This window comes from Rhamphochromis longiceps, linkage group LG14, assembly GCF_057381845.1.
Source record: "Rhamphochromis longiceps isolate RC_006_pf linkage group LG14, R_longiceps_female_GT1.1, whole genome shotgun sequence".
In the NCBI taxonomy this organism is placed as follows: Eukaryota; Metazoa; Chordata; class Actinopteri; order Cichliformes; family Cichlidae; genus Rhamphochromis; species Rhamphochromis longiceps.
In genome coordinates, this window is record NC_140570.1 from 16,699,591 (window position 1) to 16,718,067 (window position 18,477).

Here is an 18,477-nt window from a genome sequence, read left to right on the forward strand (position 1 = left end):
CAATTTCTGCTTCGCTGTCTGGGCTGAAGGAGCAGTAGGCTGAATTGGCTTCCATTATTTTCAGGAGTTAAGCTGTGCAGCTTATGAACGAACAGATCATGACGAGAACATTTTTCTATATACATCAGTTATACCTCACACCTCCACGTGAACGTGTCTTAGTTTAATGTCCATGACTGCTGGTGTCCTGCTTCCACGAGCATTAGCATGTAGCTCCCCTAACGTGCTAGGAGTGGTACTTAGATGCAAGTGGGGATTATTTTCCCTCTGCTACTGTTATCAAACTCGAGCATGAGGTTCCCTGCTGACAGGCAGCACTCTTTCTTTCTCCGTCTCATCCTCTGTTTTCTTCTTGGGTGTACATAAACAAGACTGTGACTCCAGCTCAATTTAATATTTAAGTTAGTCTGACAGGATAAAGGTCAGGTGTTCAAAATGTTCTCTATCATACTGTGACCTCTGACCTCTCTGTGAAAAATAATTTGTGCAGAACCCGCCTTCTGGGTGAATCTGTATGTTCTATCATTAATATCAGCGGGCACATCGTGGATATTCATGTGTCACTGTAATTAAGCCTCGCAGTGTACAAGGCTGAGAAGCTGTCAGCACTGAAACAGCAAGCTCAGAGAGGAACAAACTCTGTGTTTTCATAGGTCAGTTTGCTGACTGTGGCACCCAGTTGCTATGCAGCAAGTTGACCTATGGCTGTGCCAACCTTTTTTCTTCTATTTTCTACCACGCAGAGAGCAAACACTGCAGCTGCAGCTACTGCAGGCTCAACTCTCAGTAGCATATCAAACTCCAAACATTGATTTTCATGTATTTCAACTGAAGAAAATGATAAGTGAACAAGTTCTTACGGCACACAGTATGCTTTAACCATTAACTAAAAAAATACATAAAATAAATCGGGCCTGCATTTTCTTTATATTATGCTTTCAGTGTATCTGTTAAAATCCACCCATATGTGCTCCTCAGGGTCACAGAGAATGCTAAAGACGTTAGAATAAGATAATATAGCTCAATAATTTAATCTGTGCTGTTGTTGAATGCAACAGAAATGCAGATCTTCTCTTTTTCTCTCATCTCTGACCTTTTTCGTTTTAGTCAACTTTTAGTCCCTTTGTGAGGTCTTCTCGCAGGAGTTCACTGAGATAATGTGCAGCAGCAGAGAAGATATTGGTGTGCTTTTCTGGGTGACTCCTCAATGATCATTCTCATCAATCCCCACCCTAAGTCAGAGCTCCTAGGTGTATGTGAGGTGTGCAGAAGGGAGCATAGAGTTTATTGGCCGAATCAAACATGCTGGTGTGCACACATGCAGCTTATTTACATGTGCATTTTCCACACACTGCCACATTGCTTTAGTATCAGTCACTGTGCAGTCCACCCTTTGGGCTTCCTTATTAGGGGGAGGGTTTTGATTATCGATTTATCGATTAAAATCGATTCTCGCTTGGATAACGTGATATCGATTCATTAAAATCCTGAATCGATTTTTTAATATAAATTTATTTTGCTCGAAACACCAGAATCTCAGGTTAAACCTCACAAAATTTCAACAACCACCAAACAGCTAAAACAGTAAATGAGAGCAGGAACACGGACAAAGACGTAAACACAAAGCGCGGATCAGAATCAGTGAGATGTCGCCTTTCTCACCCGACGGCACGGACACGAGCTGAAAGTCGACAGCTCGCTGATTCTGATGTTTCGGCGGGTCCGCGCTTTGTGTTTGCGCCATTTTTGCCCTGATTCTGAAGCTGCAGGTTTTATCTCTCTCCAAACATTATTGACTGAACCAGCAGCAAAAGAAGCAGCAAACTCGATTCACATAAACATCGTCATGAATTCCCTCTTATTGTTTTGCTGCCACCTCGATAAAATCACACTACATGCACAGCTGTCTCTCTCTCTCTCTCTCTCTCTCTCTCTCTCTCTCTCCGACAGCGCTGTCGGACGCTGTTTTTTTTTTCCTTTCACTTACTTCCGAAAAGAAAGCCTCATTTCTGCCGTTCAATACTGAACAAATCTAAACTTTTTAAAATTATGCAAAATTGCAAAACGCTCAGCTGTGTCTCTAATAAAACCTCTGTAACTTTGCTCTGCTTCACGTCAGCAGCATCAGGTACTGTTCATATGTTCATTAACGGTTTTGTTTCGTTTTTGATCTACTGCAGAATATTTTTATAAAACCCCAGGCCAGGAAAATCACCTTCATGTTTTTCTGTGTTTTATCCTCAGCTACTTTGACACAAAGGCATCTGCTGTGACGCTCATGCCCTTGATTATGTCTTGCAAGTGTCAGCTTTCTTTTTATAGATATAAAAATATAGAAATGTACTGATGCATGATCTGAATTATAATATTTCTGACTGTCTGAGGCAAAATTTCCCGATTCAAATTGAATCGAATCGTGGATCGAATCGATTCGGGACCTTGTGACTCGGAATCGAATCGATTCTAGAAATGAGTGACGATACCCTGCACATCCATGATGTTCCACCACATCACAACACAGTGAACTCATCGTCATGCACAAGAAACCAGTTCGAGATGATTTGAGCTTTGTGACATGGCTCGTTATAATATCAGAAGAAGGCATCAGAAGATGGGTACACTGTGGTCATAAAAGAGACAGACATGCTCAGCAGCAATACTCTGGTAGGCTGCTCTGTTTCAACAATGCTCAGTTGGTGGTAATGGGACCAAAGTGTGCCAAGGAAATATACCCCACACTATTATATCAGCAGCCTAAACCACTCATATAAAGCAGGATAAGCCCATGCTTTCATGTTGTTTACTCCAAAGTTTGACCCTACAGTCCAAATGTTGCAGCAGAAAACAAGAGTCATCAGATTCTGATGCTCAGTTTGAACTTCAGCAGGTCGTCTTGACCACGTCTACATGACTAAATGCACTGAGTTTACCCCATGAGACTGGCTGGTTAAATATTTGTGTTAACAAGCAGCTGAAGAGGTGTATGTAACAAAATGTCCAGTGAGTGTATGTGTGTTATTTGTGGAGGACATGAACAATCAATAACCCATACCTCTACTCGACAGGAAACAGCAGTGGACTGTTTATGCTGTGTTATTGGTGTGCATTTTGTATTCTAGTAGGAAATGGAATCGTGTGAGGAGTGAACAGAAACTGCTTGCATAGTTTCACTTTCATTGATCCTAATATTCAGCTGCACTAGCTGCCACAGCAGTGTGAGAGAGTTGTGTATATGTGTGTGCGTGAGAGAGGCTTGACCTATTGAATGCACTCTGCTGTTGCTGCAGGCTTCAGTTTCACGTTGCACTGGGCTCTATCAAAGGGAATTCTAATAACTTCACTACTGAATAATGTACGCTTGCTTCTCACAACTAGTAGTTTCATTAACATGAACTGTAACCGTAACATGATTTACAGCTTTTATTATTTATATGAAAACATGTTCTTCTGCTTTAAATGAACAGAAACATGTTCTATTCCTTTAAAGCGCGAGTTATATATTCCCAACATAGTTGGGTGAATTTTTGAAGCCACATACACACACGATAGGCCTGTGGTGCTGATAAAATCATTTTTCTCCCTAAAGCACCAAGTGCACTGCACCTGCACATCTTTAGTTGGAAAGATGTTCAGGGATTTGTGCTCTAAAGATGCTTCTTTCCACCCAAAGTAACCAAAATGAGTCTTCCTCACTCCTCATGCGACAACATATGCAACTTATTAGAAAATATCAAACATTCGAGCAGCTGTAAAAGCGACAAAGATGACTCGTTTATAAATAACTTGGCTGAGATTACTAGAATACCTTCTCCTCCCCTCGCTCTGTCACGCTCTCCAGCAAACACAAACACTCCAGTCCTCTTGAGGCCGTGCTGTCGATAATCTGCATTACCGAACTATAAAGTCACCTGCATCTATCACAGTTCTTTCTGCTATTAGGCTAAGATATAATCAGCCACTGCAATCAATGGCCTGCCTTGCTGTGTCTGCAGTCCATGCCGCTGTCCGTAGTGCTGAACTAGCAATGCTGGCTGTACTCTATTCCTAAAATATCCCTTTAATATTTCTCAGGTCATTCAGAAACATCTGTGCTACAAAAAACAAAAAAACATATACACCGGCTCTGACGATAACGCTTGCGGGGTTTTACATGAGAAATGACTAAACATCCAGTTTTTACTGCTTTGCTGTTTTGTGCAACTTGCAGGTAAAGTGACTGAGTTAATTAACCTGCACTTGTATAATTCATATAATGTAATACGATATCTATATAAAATGCCCCTGCTTGGATTGTACAGTGTAAAACATGGGAAAATCCTGCCCCCCCCACCCCCCCACCCCCCAAAGGAAAAAAAAATATCTTAGGTGCTTGTAAAGACATTTTTTAAAACTTTGCTATAAAATTACAAAGAGACAGTTGTAGTATGGAGAGAACGAAGGCGATTCGATAAAACTGAATTGGAGATTTATGGTTAAGGCAGCCTACAATGGAGGCTGCAGGCATGTAATAGTATTTCTTACACTCAATGTAGTAAAATGGCCTTGAAATATCATTTTTATATTCTCTATAGCTGCCTGCGGGCTCCGCATGATTTTGTACAGAGCAAGCAACTTTATTTCAGTCAATAACGATTGCTAGTTAATGGACCCCTCCCTCCCCCCTTTGTATTAGATGCCATTGATTCTCACGTTCATGAACTTTAGTAATATTTGAGAACATTGAGAACTTTTCATTTGTTCTGTAGGTGTTCAGCAGATCTTCCGAGCTTACACTTCTCTTCAGGAAATGTGCAGGCAAACATAAAGAAAGATCAGTGCTACCAATCGTCATAGTCCAACATTTTCTATCATAGTCGAGATTTGAAAAAAGAAAATTAAGTATAAAACGTTTAAGATCACGGTCATATTTTGTTTAATCCAGGATCAGTTCATGTTATATACAAGATAGTATATTCTGTATATAAGTGAGTGATACACTTTTCACTCCAGACATTTTTTTCTAAATGATCTTAGAGGTGACGGGGCTTTCTCCATTGCCGCCCCGAGGCTCTGGAACAGTCCTTGGAAGTCTTCAAATGGAATCTAAAGACCTACCTATTTTCCAAGGCTTTCCAATCTCTCTGACACCTCTTTTATTCTGTTTTAGCTATTCAGGTCTTTTACCTCATTGAATGATGTTTGCATGCGCATACATGTATTTAATGTTCACGTATGTGTGCTTGTGTGTGAATGTGTGCATTTTTGTATATGTATGTGCATATTTGCATGTACACATATTTTTTACAAACATATATGGATGTCTTACAATGTTTTCTATAATGTTTTCATCTTATCTATTTTAATTCTTTTTATTATATTATCCCTCAGTTTAGCACTTTGGCCGACACTTGATGTCTTTTAAATGTGCTATATGATTAAAGATGACTTGACTTGGCTGGACATTTCTGTACCACAGTTACTATATTGATGCCACGTCTGTATGGGATCATCAAAGTAGATCAAATGTGAACACACTTCTTTCTTTTTCTTTTATAGAGTTATTCCAAACCTTCTTAGTCATTTGTGATTCAGTTAGCACTGACGTGTCATCTTCACAGTTAGAATACTTCACATTAGAGGAAAATGTGATATGTTCTTTTGGGCCTCTGATCATACTTAGCTTCCCCTGCTACCATTGGCTCAGCCCCATGCCGAACACTCATCAAGAGATCAGATTTCACATTTTAAACCCCAGCTTGTACTTGTTGTACTCGAGATGCTTTCTGTAAAGCTGAACTAAAGTCGCCTGAGTGGTGTATAATTTTTTTTCTTGGCATACATTGTATATGTTTTTGTACACGCTGCAGGAATATTATAGAGTTTGTGTATTCATGTAAAACACATCGTTTGCATTGTGCTTGTATGGAGAGGATACAGTTGTGTGTGTGGGGGTGTATGTGTGCCTTTTATGAGAGGTTAGAACTCTTGAGTGCATTTCTGCTTCATTTAAATCCATCAATACCTCAATTAGTAGCTGACGTGGGCTCAAGGGAAGTGCAGTCTGCATGTTTCTCTGCTTTATTTGCACTCTCAGCCCATTGTTTCGTCTTACACATTCAGCAGTGAGAGACTGAATAACACACCAAATAGTGTTAATCTAATGAATATACGAGTTATATAGCAAAAGATCTATTTTACATATTTTTGCTGTTCGTTGTAATTGGTTATTTAAATTTTTACGCTATTTTATGAGTCTAATTATGTCCGTATTATGTTATATGTCCAAGTGTTATCAGTTGGTCTGTGTAATTGAATTTTGTGTTAAGTCTATGAGTGTAAGTACAAGCAAAAAAGAAACATTTAAAATTTACTGGTTATTTTTAACCTGCTCCTCAAACTTGTTTGTTCTTTTGGTGCTGTATATACACAGGGCTGCAGTGACACTGAAAAAGTTGAAAAAGTAGTGTTTATTCTTTTTAGTAATCCTTTTTAAAAACCAAATTAGTAAAAATAAAAATGAAAGCACAGGGTTAAATATTAAGCAGGTGTTTTTGTGATTTCCAGCTACTAAAGGTCAGCATGACTGGCTCTCTAAATAGCATATAGCATTAACATAAAATTTTAATACGATTGATACTACCAACTTTTTGATTAAACAAACTAAGTTAAATTTTAAAAAAAAATTAACTAAATAAAAAAACAGAAAATCCCATTGAGCTTACCTTTTAATATTCACCCTAATCCCCAAAATACAAGAGAAAGCAAGGTGTCTCCTAAGAACACAGGCTGCGGGCTACGAATTGCTAATGCCATCTAATCATGTGCAAAGTGTTAAGACCAATGTGTGACCCACCTGCCACTGGGACATGACCAGTAAATTAAGGTCAGAGTAATGAATATCATCACAAACTAAATTTATATCATTTATATCGATAGTATGATATGTTACCCTACATGATGATTAATTTTAAACTGAATTTCTTCTATTACTGCGGCCCACCTGTAGTTCCGTTGCAGCCCAGCAGGGGACCCCAGCACACACTTTGGGACTCCATCCATCCATCCATCTATCCGCTTCCGCTTATCCTTTTCAGGGTCGCGGGGGGCGCTGGAGCCTATCCCAGCTGTCATAGGGCGAGAGGCGGGGTACACCCTGGACAGGTCGCCAGTCTGTCACAGGGCCAACACACAGGGACAGACAACCATTCGCACTCACATTCATTCGCACATAGTGACAATTTGGATTATCCGATTAACCTATCCCCACAAGCTGCATGTCTTTGGACGGTGGGAGGAAGCCGGAGTACCCGGAGGGAACCCACGCAAACACGGGGAGAAACATGCAAACTCCACACAGAAAGACCCCGGCCTGATGTTGGAATTGAACTCAGGACCTTCTTGCTGTGCGGCAACAGTGCTAACCACCGTGCCACCGTGCTGCCACTTTGGGACTCACTAGCATAAATAGCAGAGGTGCACATAAGTGGTCCGCAGTCCCGCATTCGCTGTCAAAATAAAAGACGCACACCAGATAAGAAGTTGCAACGCTGTTTGCGAAGCCAGCTCACCTCCTGCAACCACTTTTCCGAGAATATGCGTTTCTTTTGCGGTTCGGACTCCTTCTGACATTTCTTTGGAGGTGGAGGAACACCAAAGTGTAATTGCTTAAAGTTGTTTAAGTTGAGTTTGCTTCTTCGACATCTTTATAAGTTCTAAACAAATGTCTGTCCTCCTCCAGAAAATCTTATGTACACAAATGCGCGTTGCAACTGACTATAATTACAAATTACAAAAGGAGGCAGAACTGAAACTGAGAATAAATAAACAGGAGGAATAACTTAGAATACAAAACTGAAAATGACCAGGACAAAGCACACATTACAAAAAATGTGAGGATAAACAGAACCAAAATGTCAAAACTCAAAACACAGGGGCAAAGACACGAGACCGTGGCATTTTAGTTTCGGACACATGGTTATTGTTTATTAAGTAAATAGTGTTCACCTTTTTTACACCTCTTCTAATGTAAGGGAATTTGACCATGTGGCAAAAAGCTTTGAAAGGGTATAAATCTTTGCATTCCTCTGTTAAGTCCTCCTCTTCCTTTCTGTTGTCTTTGTTCCCTCTCTTTCACTCCCTTCTCGACCACCTCAGCTTTCTCCTCCTCTCCTGTCTCCCCCTCTTCGCACTCACGCTTTCTCCTCTACCCGTCCGTGTTTTATTACCAGGCCCCTGTAATATTGCTGGATATTAAAAAATATACATCAACTGAGCAATTACAGGCCATCAAAAAGAATAGGTTTAGCCCGGGGCTGTGCAAGTGCTGCACGGTAGATGCATAGAGATCAGATGAGGAGAAGGCCTTACCTCTGCTCGGGCCACTGAAGCACAGCCGAGAAGATGTAGAACATTTTAGGTACTGCATTGTACTTCGCATGTTTCATTCACACGTGTTTGTATACAAGGTCAAAAACAGCTTGAATACCTCAATGTGCACAGAGAGGTATTCATATGTGCAGTCAGGGGCACAGGAACACTTCAGCAGTCAAGCATGCGCTCGTAGGTACAACCGTAAATGATGAATACAGTCGTGCACACGTGATTTCACAGTCATTGTGCGCCCTTTCTAGAGTTCTTTTCATGAGCAAACATGATCCCTGTTGATGTTAACTCGCCGAGGCCTCCGATTTAGATGGAGAAAATAGCCCCTGTTAAGGAGCAATAACATTTAGAGATGGGGCTGAGGAGACTCTGTTTATAGGACTCACTTAAAATTCATAGTTGCTATGCAAAATAAATCAGCAGTTTCCTGCGCGGGGGCAGTGGGTACGGGAATGATGGCGCTGGGAGCGAGGGAGAGGGAGGGGCTCCAAGTGAATAAGGGATGAGGTTTAAACGTCGGCAGTCCCAAGTCTGACACGCACAATAGCGCACAGACCCGAGCGTGCACGTCCGCGCAGGCACACACAAACGCGCACGAGTATCAACCCCCTTTTGATTTTTGCTGGCTGCTTCAAAGATGAAAATGTGCTGTGAGGGAGGGAAAAAAGACAGAGAAACATGTTGAAAGAGTCTGTGTGTAAGTGTTTGTTTGTTTGTATGTGGGGGGAGGTTACTGTACGCGGGATCCGTGCTTGTGTGCGGACGTGCTTGTCGAGTCTCTTGATTTGAATGTAGAGCATCAAAAACAAAAGACTGAGAGATATAAGTCTGATGTTTTTGGCAGATGGCAAATGATCACAGATATACAGATGTTTCAAAGACATGTTTGAGCTAATTAAAAGATAAGGCACACAATTTAGTTTTCCCTCTAGAGGGAATTTACAGGTTGTTTTAGCCACACTAGAAGCAGAGATCCTGAGCAGGATGGCAGTGTTATTATTCTGCTCCTTTCATTTTAAAAGGAAAAATTGTATTGTAAACTTGATAACACCCTTTGCCATCATCAGGCCAAGGTTTTTATTCATCCAATACTATTATAACATTGTTATTTTGACACATTAGTGTGCTGTTGTTATCATTTAACTCATCAAACATCCTCACAGAGCTTATGGCATGTGTGTAAGCCTGAACTCCCCTTAAAAATCCAACGCTGGTGAGGCCTTGATACGTGTGGTATCCGGTATAGCGACACCTTCACGCATGCCACCGAAATGATGAATAACAACTGAGCAAAAAATAATCTGCAGCATTTTTCAGCCTGCGTGACGTTTCAACACATCAGAGTAATTCAAACGCCATCATGCAAATAGCCATTCACACAAGTGTGGGATAATAAATGATTAATTATGTTTTCAAGTACTTTAAATGGCTTGTGATTGTCTAACCTTCCTGGCACTCCAAGTATAATCAAAGCGTACTGTGTGCAGCCAAAATAAATTATTACAAAGTTAGCTACAAATGCTGGTTCAACCACAGGAATGCTTTGTGTTTGTGTGCGCGTGTGTGTTTGTGGATGACGGTGGGTAACAGGTCTGTTTCTACAGTGCTCTCTGTGTTTTACTTTGGATTTGTTTGTGTACATGCATGCCTATTGTGTGTAGATGCACTGTGCATGTGTGCAAGGCCAATGTTGCTGTATTTATGCATTTCTGAGTGTGAGTATGTGTGTGCGCCTGTGCATATCTGAGGTTCGTGTACGCCTGTGTGAGACAACAGCACGGCCAGCGGACTTGTCTGCTGTGTATGAATAATCAAAGTGGTCTCTCTCATCATTAAATCATCACTGTCCTGGTGGGAGCCTGAGGAGGGAGATGGAGCGAGAGAGCGAGGGAGAGAGCGAGGGATCATAGTTTGCGCTGCAGGGGTACATGCTCGCTCTCTCTCCTCCATCGTGTACTGTGGCTGAGATGTGTCATGAGCACAAGTCTTTTCTGCTCTCTGCGCTCGCCCACTTAGCTCCCCCAGACACATCCGCTCTCGTGCGCACACATATTCATACATACGTGCACGTTGTTCAGGAGTGTACAGACACTCGCGCACTGAGTCAAACACACGTATCGCTTCCTTTCTTGGAAGCGAAGGCCTCGGAGCGCTGCTACAAAAGCATCTGCCACATGTAGCTGCTGTTACTGTCCTATTCAGTCACACAGTCCTCACCACTGCGTGCAAACACCTCAAAATGCATAGCGCATATATACCGGTAGTACAAATGTGTTTTCCTAATAAAAACAAGACTTGGAGATTTGTCTTTTTGACAGAATCCTTTGTAGCTGATTAACCGACGAAAGCTGCTCCACTAATTAATCTTAAAATGACAAGGAGTCTAAAGCGTCTCTCAGTTTTGCATCATTTTGTAACCTCTTTCAGCCTATTACAACCCCAAACCTGCCCATTATTAAAAAGCAGATACGATATCATGCAAAAGTCTTGAGTCGGCCCTCATTTCTTTATATTTTGCTTTCAGGGAGCCAGACTTTCTTGTCTTGAGCAATAGCTCTCAAGGCTGTCTGAAGGTCTTTCAAAGCTTTACTTTGGACATTTGCTGTTTTTCCCGCTCTGTCCAGTCCAGTCCTTGTACCTGACCAGTTTCAGAGGAATGTTTTTGTTTTGTTTGCTTTCTTAGCCACTTAAGACTGACATATAAATCATTCAAGCATAAAAAAAAGCAAGGCTGTTGTTTCTACACACACCAGCAAAAAAATCTATTTTTAATTGTATCTTTAGGCACTTTGTTACTAGTGGTCTGTCACAAAAAAAATTTTTTTTGTTCAATTGATGAAAAATACCAAAGATAACAGTTTGATAGCCATAAAATCTTTGCACCGCTAATTCCCCAAGAGCTATGAACTGTGAAAACTTGGCAGCATGGTTGCAGGCCTAAAAAACAGCAGTACCTGAGAGAGTCATCTTACTCCTCAGTCGATCCATCTACAGTTCACTTAAGCTTCATCAGAAATGGTCTCAGGAATATGGGAAGGAAAGGTTAAGGTATGCCCAGTTAAACAAAAAACTCAAGTGAAAATCAGTGGCAACTAGTCTTATGAAGAGACGAATCCATTTTTTGGCTCTAATCATCATCAGTATGTAGGGAGAAGGTCAGGAGAGACGTACAGCTGTCTGTAAAACACGGTGGAGGCTCTGTCAGGGTTTGGGGCTGCGTTTTAGCCAGTGGTGTTGGAGATTTGATCAGAATTGATGGCATGGCAATGACACATGGCCAATGCAGTAAAAGGATATTGGATAGGAAAAACACACACTGCAACACTGTCAGTCATGGACTGGCCTCCCCAGAGCCTGGACCTCAACATTATTGAAGCAGTGTGGGACCATATTGAGTGAGGATGGGGGGAAAAGGCAGACAACATCCGAAGAAGAACTTTGAATGTCCTTCAAGAAGCCTGGAGAACTATTCCTGAAGACTACTTGAAGAAATGACAAGAAAGGTTAGTTAAGAGAGCTCAGGTTGTGTTGAAGAATAAAGGCGGACATAACAAATATTGAGTTGGAATCTGGTTAGAATCGTACAAACTCTTTCTTATGTATGGTTGCACATTTCAGTTGCTGAACCCATGTCCCATTTTCCATGTCCCTAGTAAAATATAAGGAAATGAGGGATGGCTCAAGACTTTTGCACAGCACTGTAGACTAGAGAAAGCTAGGGTGACAATTGGCAGGTAAGGACATGCATAATCCCAAGTGGAAATCAAGATTTAAATGAATGTCCTTAATATGCTTTTACAATTTATTCAAATGCTCTTGTGAATACAATTTTAATATAAAACTTAAAAAAAACTTCATAAAACATTATTTACATGTGGCAAACATTATTTGATGTATTATTTATTGTCATTTGTTGAAATCTGTGGCTCATATTTGTCTGCTTAGATACCTTTTAAGATTCAGTATCGTCTGTAATTACAGCTTTTCTAATAGGAGTGATTCCCATAACCATATTCTGCTGCTGATTTCGATGTGCTGTCTAACACTACTGACAGCAGTCGGATCCTCTGAATTGTTTTACTTGAATTGCAAAGTGTATAATAATAATTGAGATAATGCTCTCTTCGATGGAGATTAACATATTCATTCAGTCTGCTCAGACTGCAGGAGCTAATATGGTGTAATCCAATTCAGGAGCTTCACACCTTAGAGATCATTATGGTGTGAATAGCACCTGAAAGTCTCTGCGAGTGTTACGATCAGGAGACAGCTTCGTGTAAGAAGGGAGAAAAAGATGGAATAAAAGAGAGTGTGAGTACGAGAATAGTGTGAGTAGAGATTGTGGGTGAGAGACGTTCACAACAGATACTCATTCTGCTGAATGACACACTCGCACATGGGCTAGATGTGCTGCTAATGAGCCTGGTGTGCGGTTACGGTGTAGAGCCAGACCGACTCCACTCTCAGACCGAAGGGAGTTCAGTCAGGAGTCACTGCTTTTTTCTCCTTCCTCCATTCCTCTACCTCATCTTCAGAAAGGAGCACGTTACCCTTCACTGTCTTTATCAAAGCAGGCGCTGGCTTACCTGAAAGGCTCCTTTTCAGTCTTCTAAGTACTGGGAGAGACAGGCAGACTCAAACAGGAGTTCGTGGCGGTCCCTGGAGTGTTTAAGTGGTTGTCATAATTGTCACAAAAAAGCAGAAATAGAGTTTTCTCAGCATTAGACAAGAAACACAGTAGAGTGTGCCATGTTCTGGGAAATACATATTGATATATTTTAATTTGATGTAAAACTCTATGCTAAAACGTGAAGGTAGTGATTCCAAAGTGGCACATACACATTAAGCATTATGTCACATCCACATATAGAGAAACCTAGCACTAACAGTCAGGAAATTAATAAATCTTCTACTTTATTTCCCCTCAAATGGTGCCATATTTGTGGGTTGAGCAGCAGAGTTGAGCAGTTGGGTTGCGCCCATGAAGAACTATTGACTCTGGTTTGGTCTTGTTCATTGGATCGGATGATTGAAATCTGAGGAAACACTGCTGTGAGATGGAACTCAGAAGTGTTCACAGTTGTTGGGGTTAGACTCCAGGCAATCCCAAATCTCCACCGTCTGAGACCAAACTCTATCCTCTGAGATGACAGTGCTCAACCCCCACAGAGCCGGGTTTATCAGAGACTACCTCCAATATTTGGGAATTGAGAAGATGTTCCAGGTTGCTGTGGCTGTGTATCTAAATAAATAAATGACCCCAAACAAGAGTCAATAGCAAAATAAGCTGTTTGGCATTGACAGAGAATATTTGGCAAATTTTTCATGGGCCCAACCCTCCTACTCAACTCTGCTGCTCAACCCACAAATGCATTTTCCTTACATAGGCGATATTTAAAGGGAAATAAAGAGGCTTTCCAACAATATAGGATTTATTTGCAACAAAGAAATAGTCACCCTTCACACCCCAAAACAAATTTCCTTCCTTTTTCTGTATATAGGTAGATACATTTGTGTGTGTCAGCTTTGTGTATGTAGTGGAGTTTTTTCTACTCTTCGCTCGATATGATGACAAAGAGAGGGGATATCCCTAATATGGTCATCTCAATTATGTGGGTGTGGCTGTGAGCAGGGTAATCCTGTCTACTTGAAGTTTAACTCTTGCTCTGAAAGTTTGCTCAAAGGGAGGTTGGCCTTAAAAGGAGAGGCGCTAAAACAGCTTGTTTCAGAGAATCATGCAAAGCTACTGTAGTGGAGTTCAAGAACAAATAAATACAGTAAACCATATTGTTTTCTTTTCACTTTTACTCATTACCCACCCAACTCTCCGTTCAGTACCAGCCATGATCACCTCCTACCCGAACACCACTCTTGCCACGCAGGGTGAGGAGAAGAGGATGAGCTGCATAGCTCACGGAGAGAAACCCATCATGGTGCGCTGGGAGAAAGAAGAGCGCATTATCAACCCCGAGACCAGCAGATATGTGGTCACTGTCAAAGAGGTGGCCGACGAAGTCATCTCAACGCTCGTGGTAAGTGCTCGGTTTCACTGTAAATCGAAACGCATTTCAAATCTTCGGGGAGCACGCCAACCTTCAGTCATTTTATCTGTACAGACAGATGGAAAGCAGAAAGGGAGGAGTAGAGGAGGCAGGGCAGAGGAAAACTCAGGCTAAAAGACATTCTCATTGTATTAATCTTTGAGTATGAATTATTAATTATTAAGGAGGTATTTTCCAATTAAATTTAATGGTTAATACACATTATGAACAAGTACAAATGTAATGCAGTAAATTGAAGCAATGTACGCCAAGAGATAATCGAGTGGAGGTCCAGCCTCTCTCTAGTTTATCGCAAATTAAAAGATGAAAGTGCTGGAGATGAGTTCAGTGCCCTGCTGTCTTTTAAACTCACTCAGGATGAAACAGTGTTTTAGATTCCTACCTGATAGCAAAGCTCTGCACACTTGAAAGCCTCGAGTTTGGTGTGTTTCTCTGTAGATTATGCCTACTCTTCGCGAGGACTCTGGGTTTTTCTCCTGTCATGCCATCAACTCCTTCGGCGAGGACCGAGGCATCATACAGCTGACAGTGCAAGGTGAGCTTCAACTCACCTCAGCTTTTTTTTTTGTGTCAGTGGATTGGTTTCAGGAAAAAGTTTTGAGTGATTTATTGGTGTTTGAGATATTTCGTATCTCTTTCTCTCTCAAACTTACTGTTCCACAGAACCTCCTGACCCTCCCGAGGTGGAGATTAGGGATGTCAAAGATCGAACCATAGCGCTCCGCTGGACTATGGGCTTCGATGGAAATAGCCCGATCACAGGATACGATATTGAGTGCAAGAACAAATCAGGTAGACGCGAGGAGAGGGGAGCGATGTAACTATCACGAGTCAAACTAAAAAAAACAACAACAATCCAGAATTAATAAAAGAGCAAAACCTTTATCGATTGTTTGACAGTGTGTGTTCACCCTCTTGTGTTTTGTTTCTTCTAGCGTCATGGCTATCAGCCCAGGTAACCAAAGATGTCTCGCCACAGCTCAACCAGGCCACTATTATCGACCTCCACCCTTCCTCCACTTACAACATCCGCATGGTTGCCAAGAACGTTATCGGCAACAGCAACCCCAGCAATGAGCTCACCATCACTACTGATGAAGCAGGTCAGTGAGCTTCAGTTTGGGGGAGTGATATTCTGTTTAACGTAGAGCCTGTTTCCTCCGGCCTCGCAAACCTGTTGAGTCGTCATGCACGTAATTATTTTGCAGTTGCTTTAAATGCAGGTCATCATCATTTTTTATATCTTGAGAAACAGCTCAGTCCACCGTTGCTTTTAGTCATCTCTATCAGTGTTCACTTACCCTCTATTGCCTATAATGATCCTCCCTCAGGCATTCCAGCACATTAAAATGGCACATTTTATCAGATTCATTGCTAAAATAAAGTGCTAAAATTCATATATCATTCCTCACATTATTTAAGGTTAAAGTTGATGATGTTACAAGTTTTTTTTTTCTTTTTTTAATTATTATTAAGTTAAGGTGAAACCTGCTGGGGTCATGAATCAGCAAGCGCATCGAGGAACATGCAATCTTAGCTCAACAGCACCATCTAGTGTAGCTGAACGCGATTGAAAACAAATGAAATTTCACAGTGAATCATCTTTCCCCGCATTATACCCAGCGGTGTTTAATAACGTTAAATGATGTGCTTCATTTGCAGCTCCTGATGGCCCTCCACAAGATGTCACTCTAGAGCCCACCTCCCCACAGAGCATCAAAGTTTCCTGGAAGGTGCTGTTTGAAAGTTTTTAAGTGCCACTTTATGAGCTGAGCCATTCATACACAGGGACTATTCTCATGCATCTCATTAGTCATCGAGAATAAACACTAGACAGTCTTTTAATTTACAGCCGAATTTTTCCAAATACAGACCAAATACTGATTTGCATTTGCCATTCTATTTATTTATTAATTTATTTTTTGTGTGTTTTTCAGGAATTTAAACAAACTGCAATAAAGTAAAAATTATATCTTGAATTTAACAATGAAATGAACACAGTAATTAAGTGTATTCAGCTGCATTGATTAAAATCTGTGGTATGTATGGACTGACATAAGACAAAGTATTAATGTAATTATTTCAAATATAAAACACAATTAGCCATAAAGTATTTCAGAATTACCCAATAGGAAGAATCTGAGTAAGTCTGAGCTTCCTGATTCTCCTCACAGCCTCCACAGAAACACCTGCAGAACGGTGTGATCCGTGGCTACCAGGTGGGCTACAGGGAGTACAGCCCCGGTGGGAGCCACCAGTTTACCATTATCAGTGTGGACAGCACGGGCGATACCACAGAGAGCATCGTGCTGGACAACCTGAAGAAATTCACCCAGTACAGTGTGGTGGTGCAGGCTGCAAACAGAGCAGGCACCGGGCCGTCTTCACAGCAAGTGGTCACTAAGACACTGGAGGATGGTAAGCAGGGGATGTGGGCGCCTCTTACCTGGTGCATTTCCATGCAGCCATACTGAAAATGTTGCACTTTAGCAGTTAGAGTAGTTTGTAGCATAATAATGCATTTTAGTTATTCTGTATTTGTAACTGAAGCAGTTTTAGATATTTTGAACTGGATCAGCATATTCTCAGATTCCTCTCACATCAAGCCTTAAATGAGCAGGGGCTCAAAACCTTAAAGCTATTCTCGTGAAAAGGTTTCCATCTACTGGGCATATTTTGAACTGCATTACATCAAACAGTAAGCTTCTCTTCTGTCTGGGGCTCTAACATAGAAGGATATACAAACTTAAAAAGAAAAATAAAGTGTTTGTTCTTATTTAAAACCTTTTATTTTGTCTCTCAAAACACATCTCTTTTCCAAAATTAAAGAATGCATTCAGTATTTAATGTTAGAATATGACTTAGTCAACATAATAATACATTTAACATATCAGAATCACTGCAGGATGCAAATATATATCATAAACTTCCCTCATTTTAAAATAATCATAGTTGTAAAATAAAATGATTTATAAATGGAGGTTTTGACTTAATATTTGGTGGCAGGAGGTATTTGTGTGATTTATTTTTGGATACTTGTTCAATATCCTAGATGAGGGTACTTTTCCTTAAAAAGACTCCATTATGCTTCCACTTCAATACTTTTTTTTTGTCTCCCTTGTCTCTGATAGTGCCGTCTCGGCCTCCTGAAAATGTTCTGGCAGTGGCCAAGTCTCCAGAGGTCATTTCACTCTCCTGGATACCTCTACCCAGGGAGGCTCTGAACGGGAACCTGCAGGGCTACAGAGTCATCTACTGGGCCAACCTGCCTGACGGAGGTACTAGCACACACACACACACACACACACACACACACACACACACACACACACACACACACACACACACACACCTTTTAGTTGCCACTTAGGCCAATCCTTTGGTCCCTGTCTTTATTTCATTGCTGTTGCTTGCTTACCCAGGCACTAGGTGGCGCTGTGGTTTTGTCAAGGTGCAACAATATGATGTAAAATGGTGTTTTGAAGCTGTTTCAGTGTGTGTGTGTGTGTGTGTGTGTGTGTGTGTGTGTGTGTGTGTGTGTGTGTGTGTGTATAGGACAGTTATCACTTATTCAACACTCATGGTGCTTTGTCTCTGACTCATCCTGTTTGTGGTTAGCAGCAGAACGATGAGCTCATTTTTACCCATTTTTAAAGGTTTAAATATGATTTCCAGCCACCTTGTTGCATTAATAATAATGTTTTGTTTTTTTTTACGTCTCATGCAGTTTTATCTCCTTGGGATTATAAACGTACTTGCATGTTTTATATTTTTCATATTTTGTGACCAGCATGTGACTTTTGGACAATCAGCGGTGCGTTACACTACATCCTGATTGCTCACAAATGCTAATCAGCAGTAGAAACGCGAAGCCTGCAGTTCACAGAGGGAAGATTTGTGGTTGTATTTCCTGTGAATATATAGCAGTATAGCAGTGAGCGAACCTGCAGTCTGGCTGGGCGCCATCAATAATTCACAGTGCAATAATTCCAGCGAGCCTCATTGCTTCAGCTCTGAGTGACAGGAGAGAAGATGAGAGTAGAGTAAAAATCCG

At 41.1% G+C, this 18,477-nt stretch overlaps 1 protein-coding gene across 2 annotated transcripts in view; it reads left to right on the forward strand.

Annotated features, from left to right (window-relative positions):
- dscamb (Down syndrome cell adhesion molecule b) overlaps positions 1 to 18,477 on the forward strand; it is a 131,072-nt gene that overhangs the window by 96,043 nt on the left and 16,552 nt on the right. For both annotated transcript variants that reach the window (XM_085380084.1, XM_085380085.1), the window contains exons 12-18: positions 14,197 to 14,393; positions 14,862 to 14,958; positions 15,087 to 15,215; positions 15,359 to 15,526; positions 16,086 to 16,156; positions 16,598 to 16,841; positions 17,555 to 17,701. In XM_085380084.1, coding sequence (XP_085236210.1) covers positions 14,197 to 14,393; positions 14,862 to 14,958; positions 15,087 to 15,215; positions 15,359 to 15,526; positions 16,086 to 16,156; positions 16,598 to 16,841; positions 17,555 to 17,701 — 1,053 coding nt within the window. The remainder of the gene's footprint in view (positions 1 to 14,196; positions 14,394 to 14,861; positions 14,959 to 15,086; positions 15,216 to 15,358; positions 15,527 to 16,085; positions 16,157 to 16,597; positions 16,842 to 17,554; positions 17,702 to 18,477) is intronic.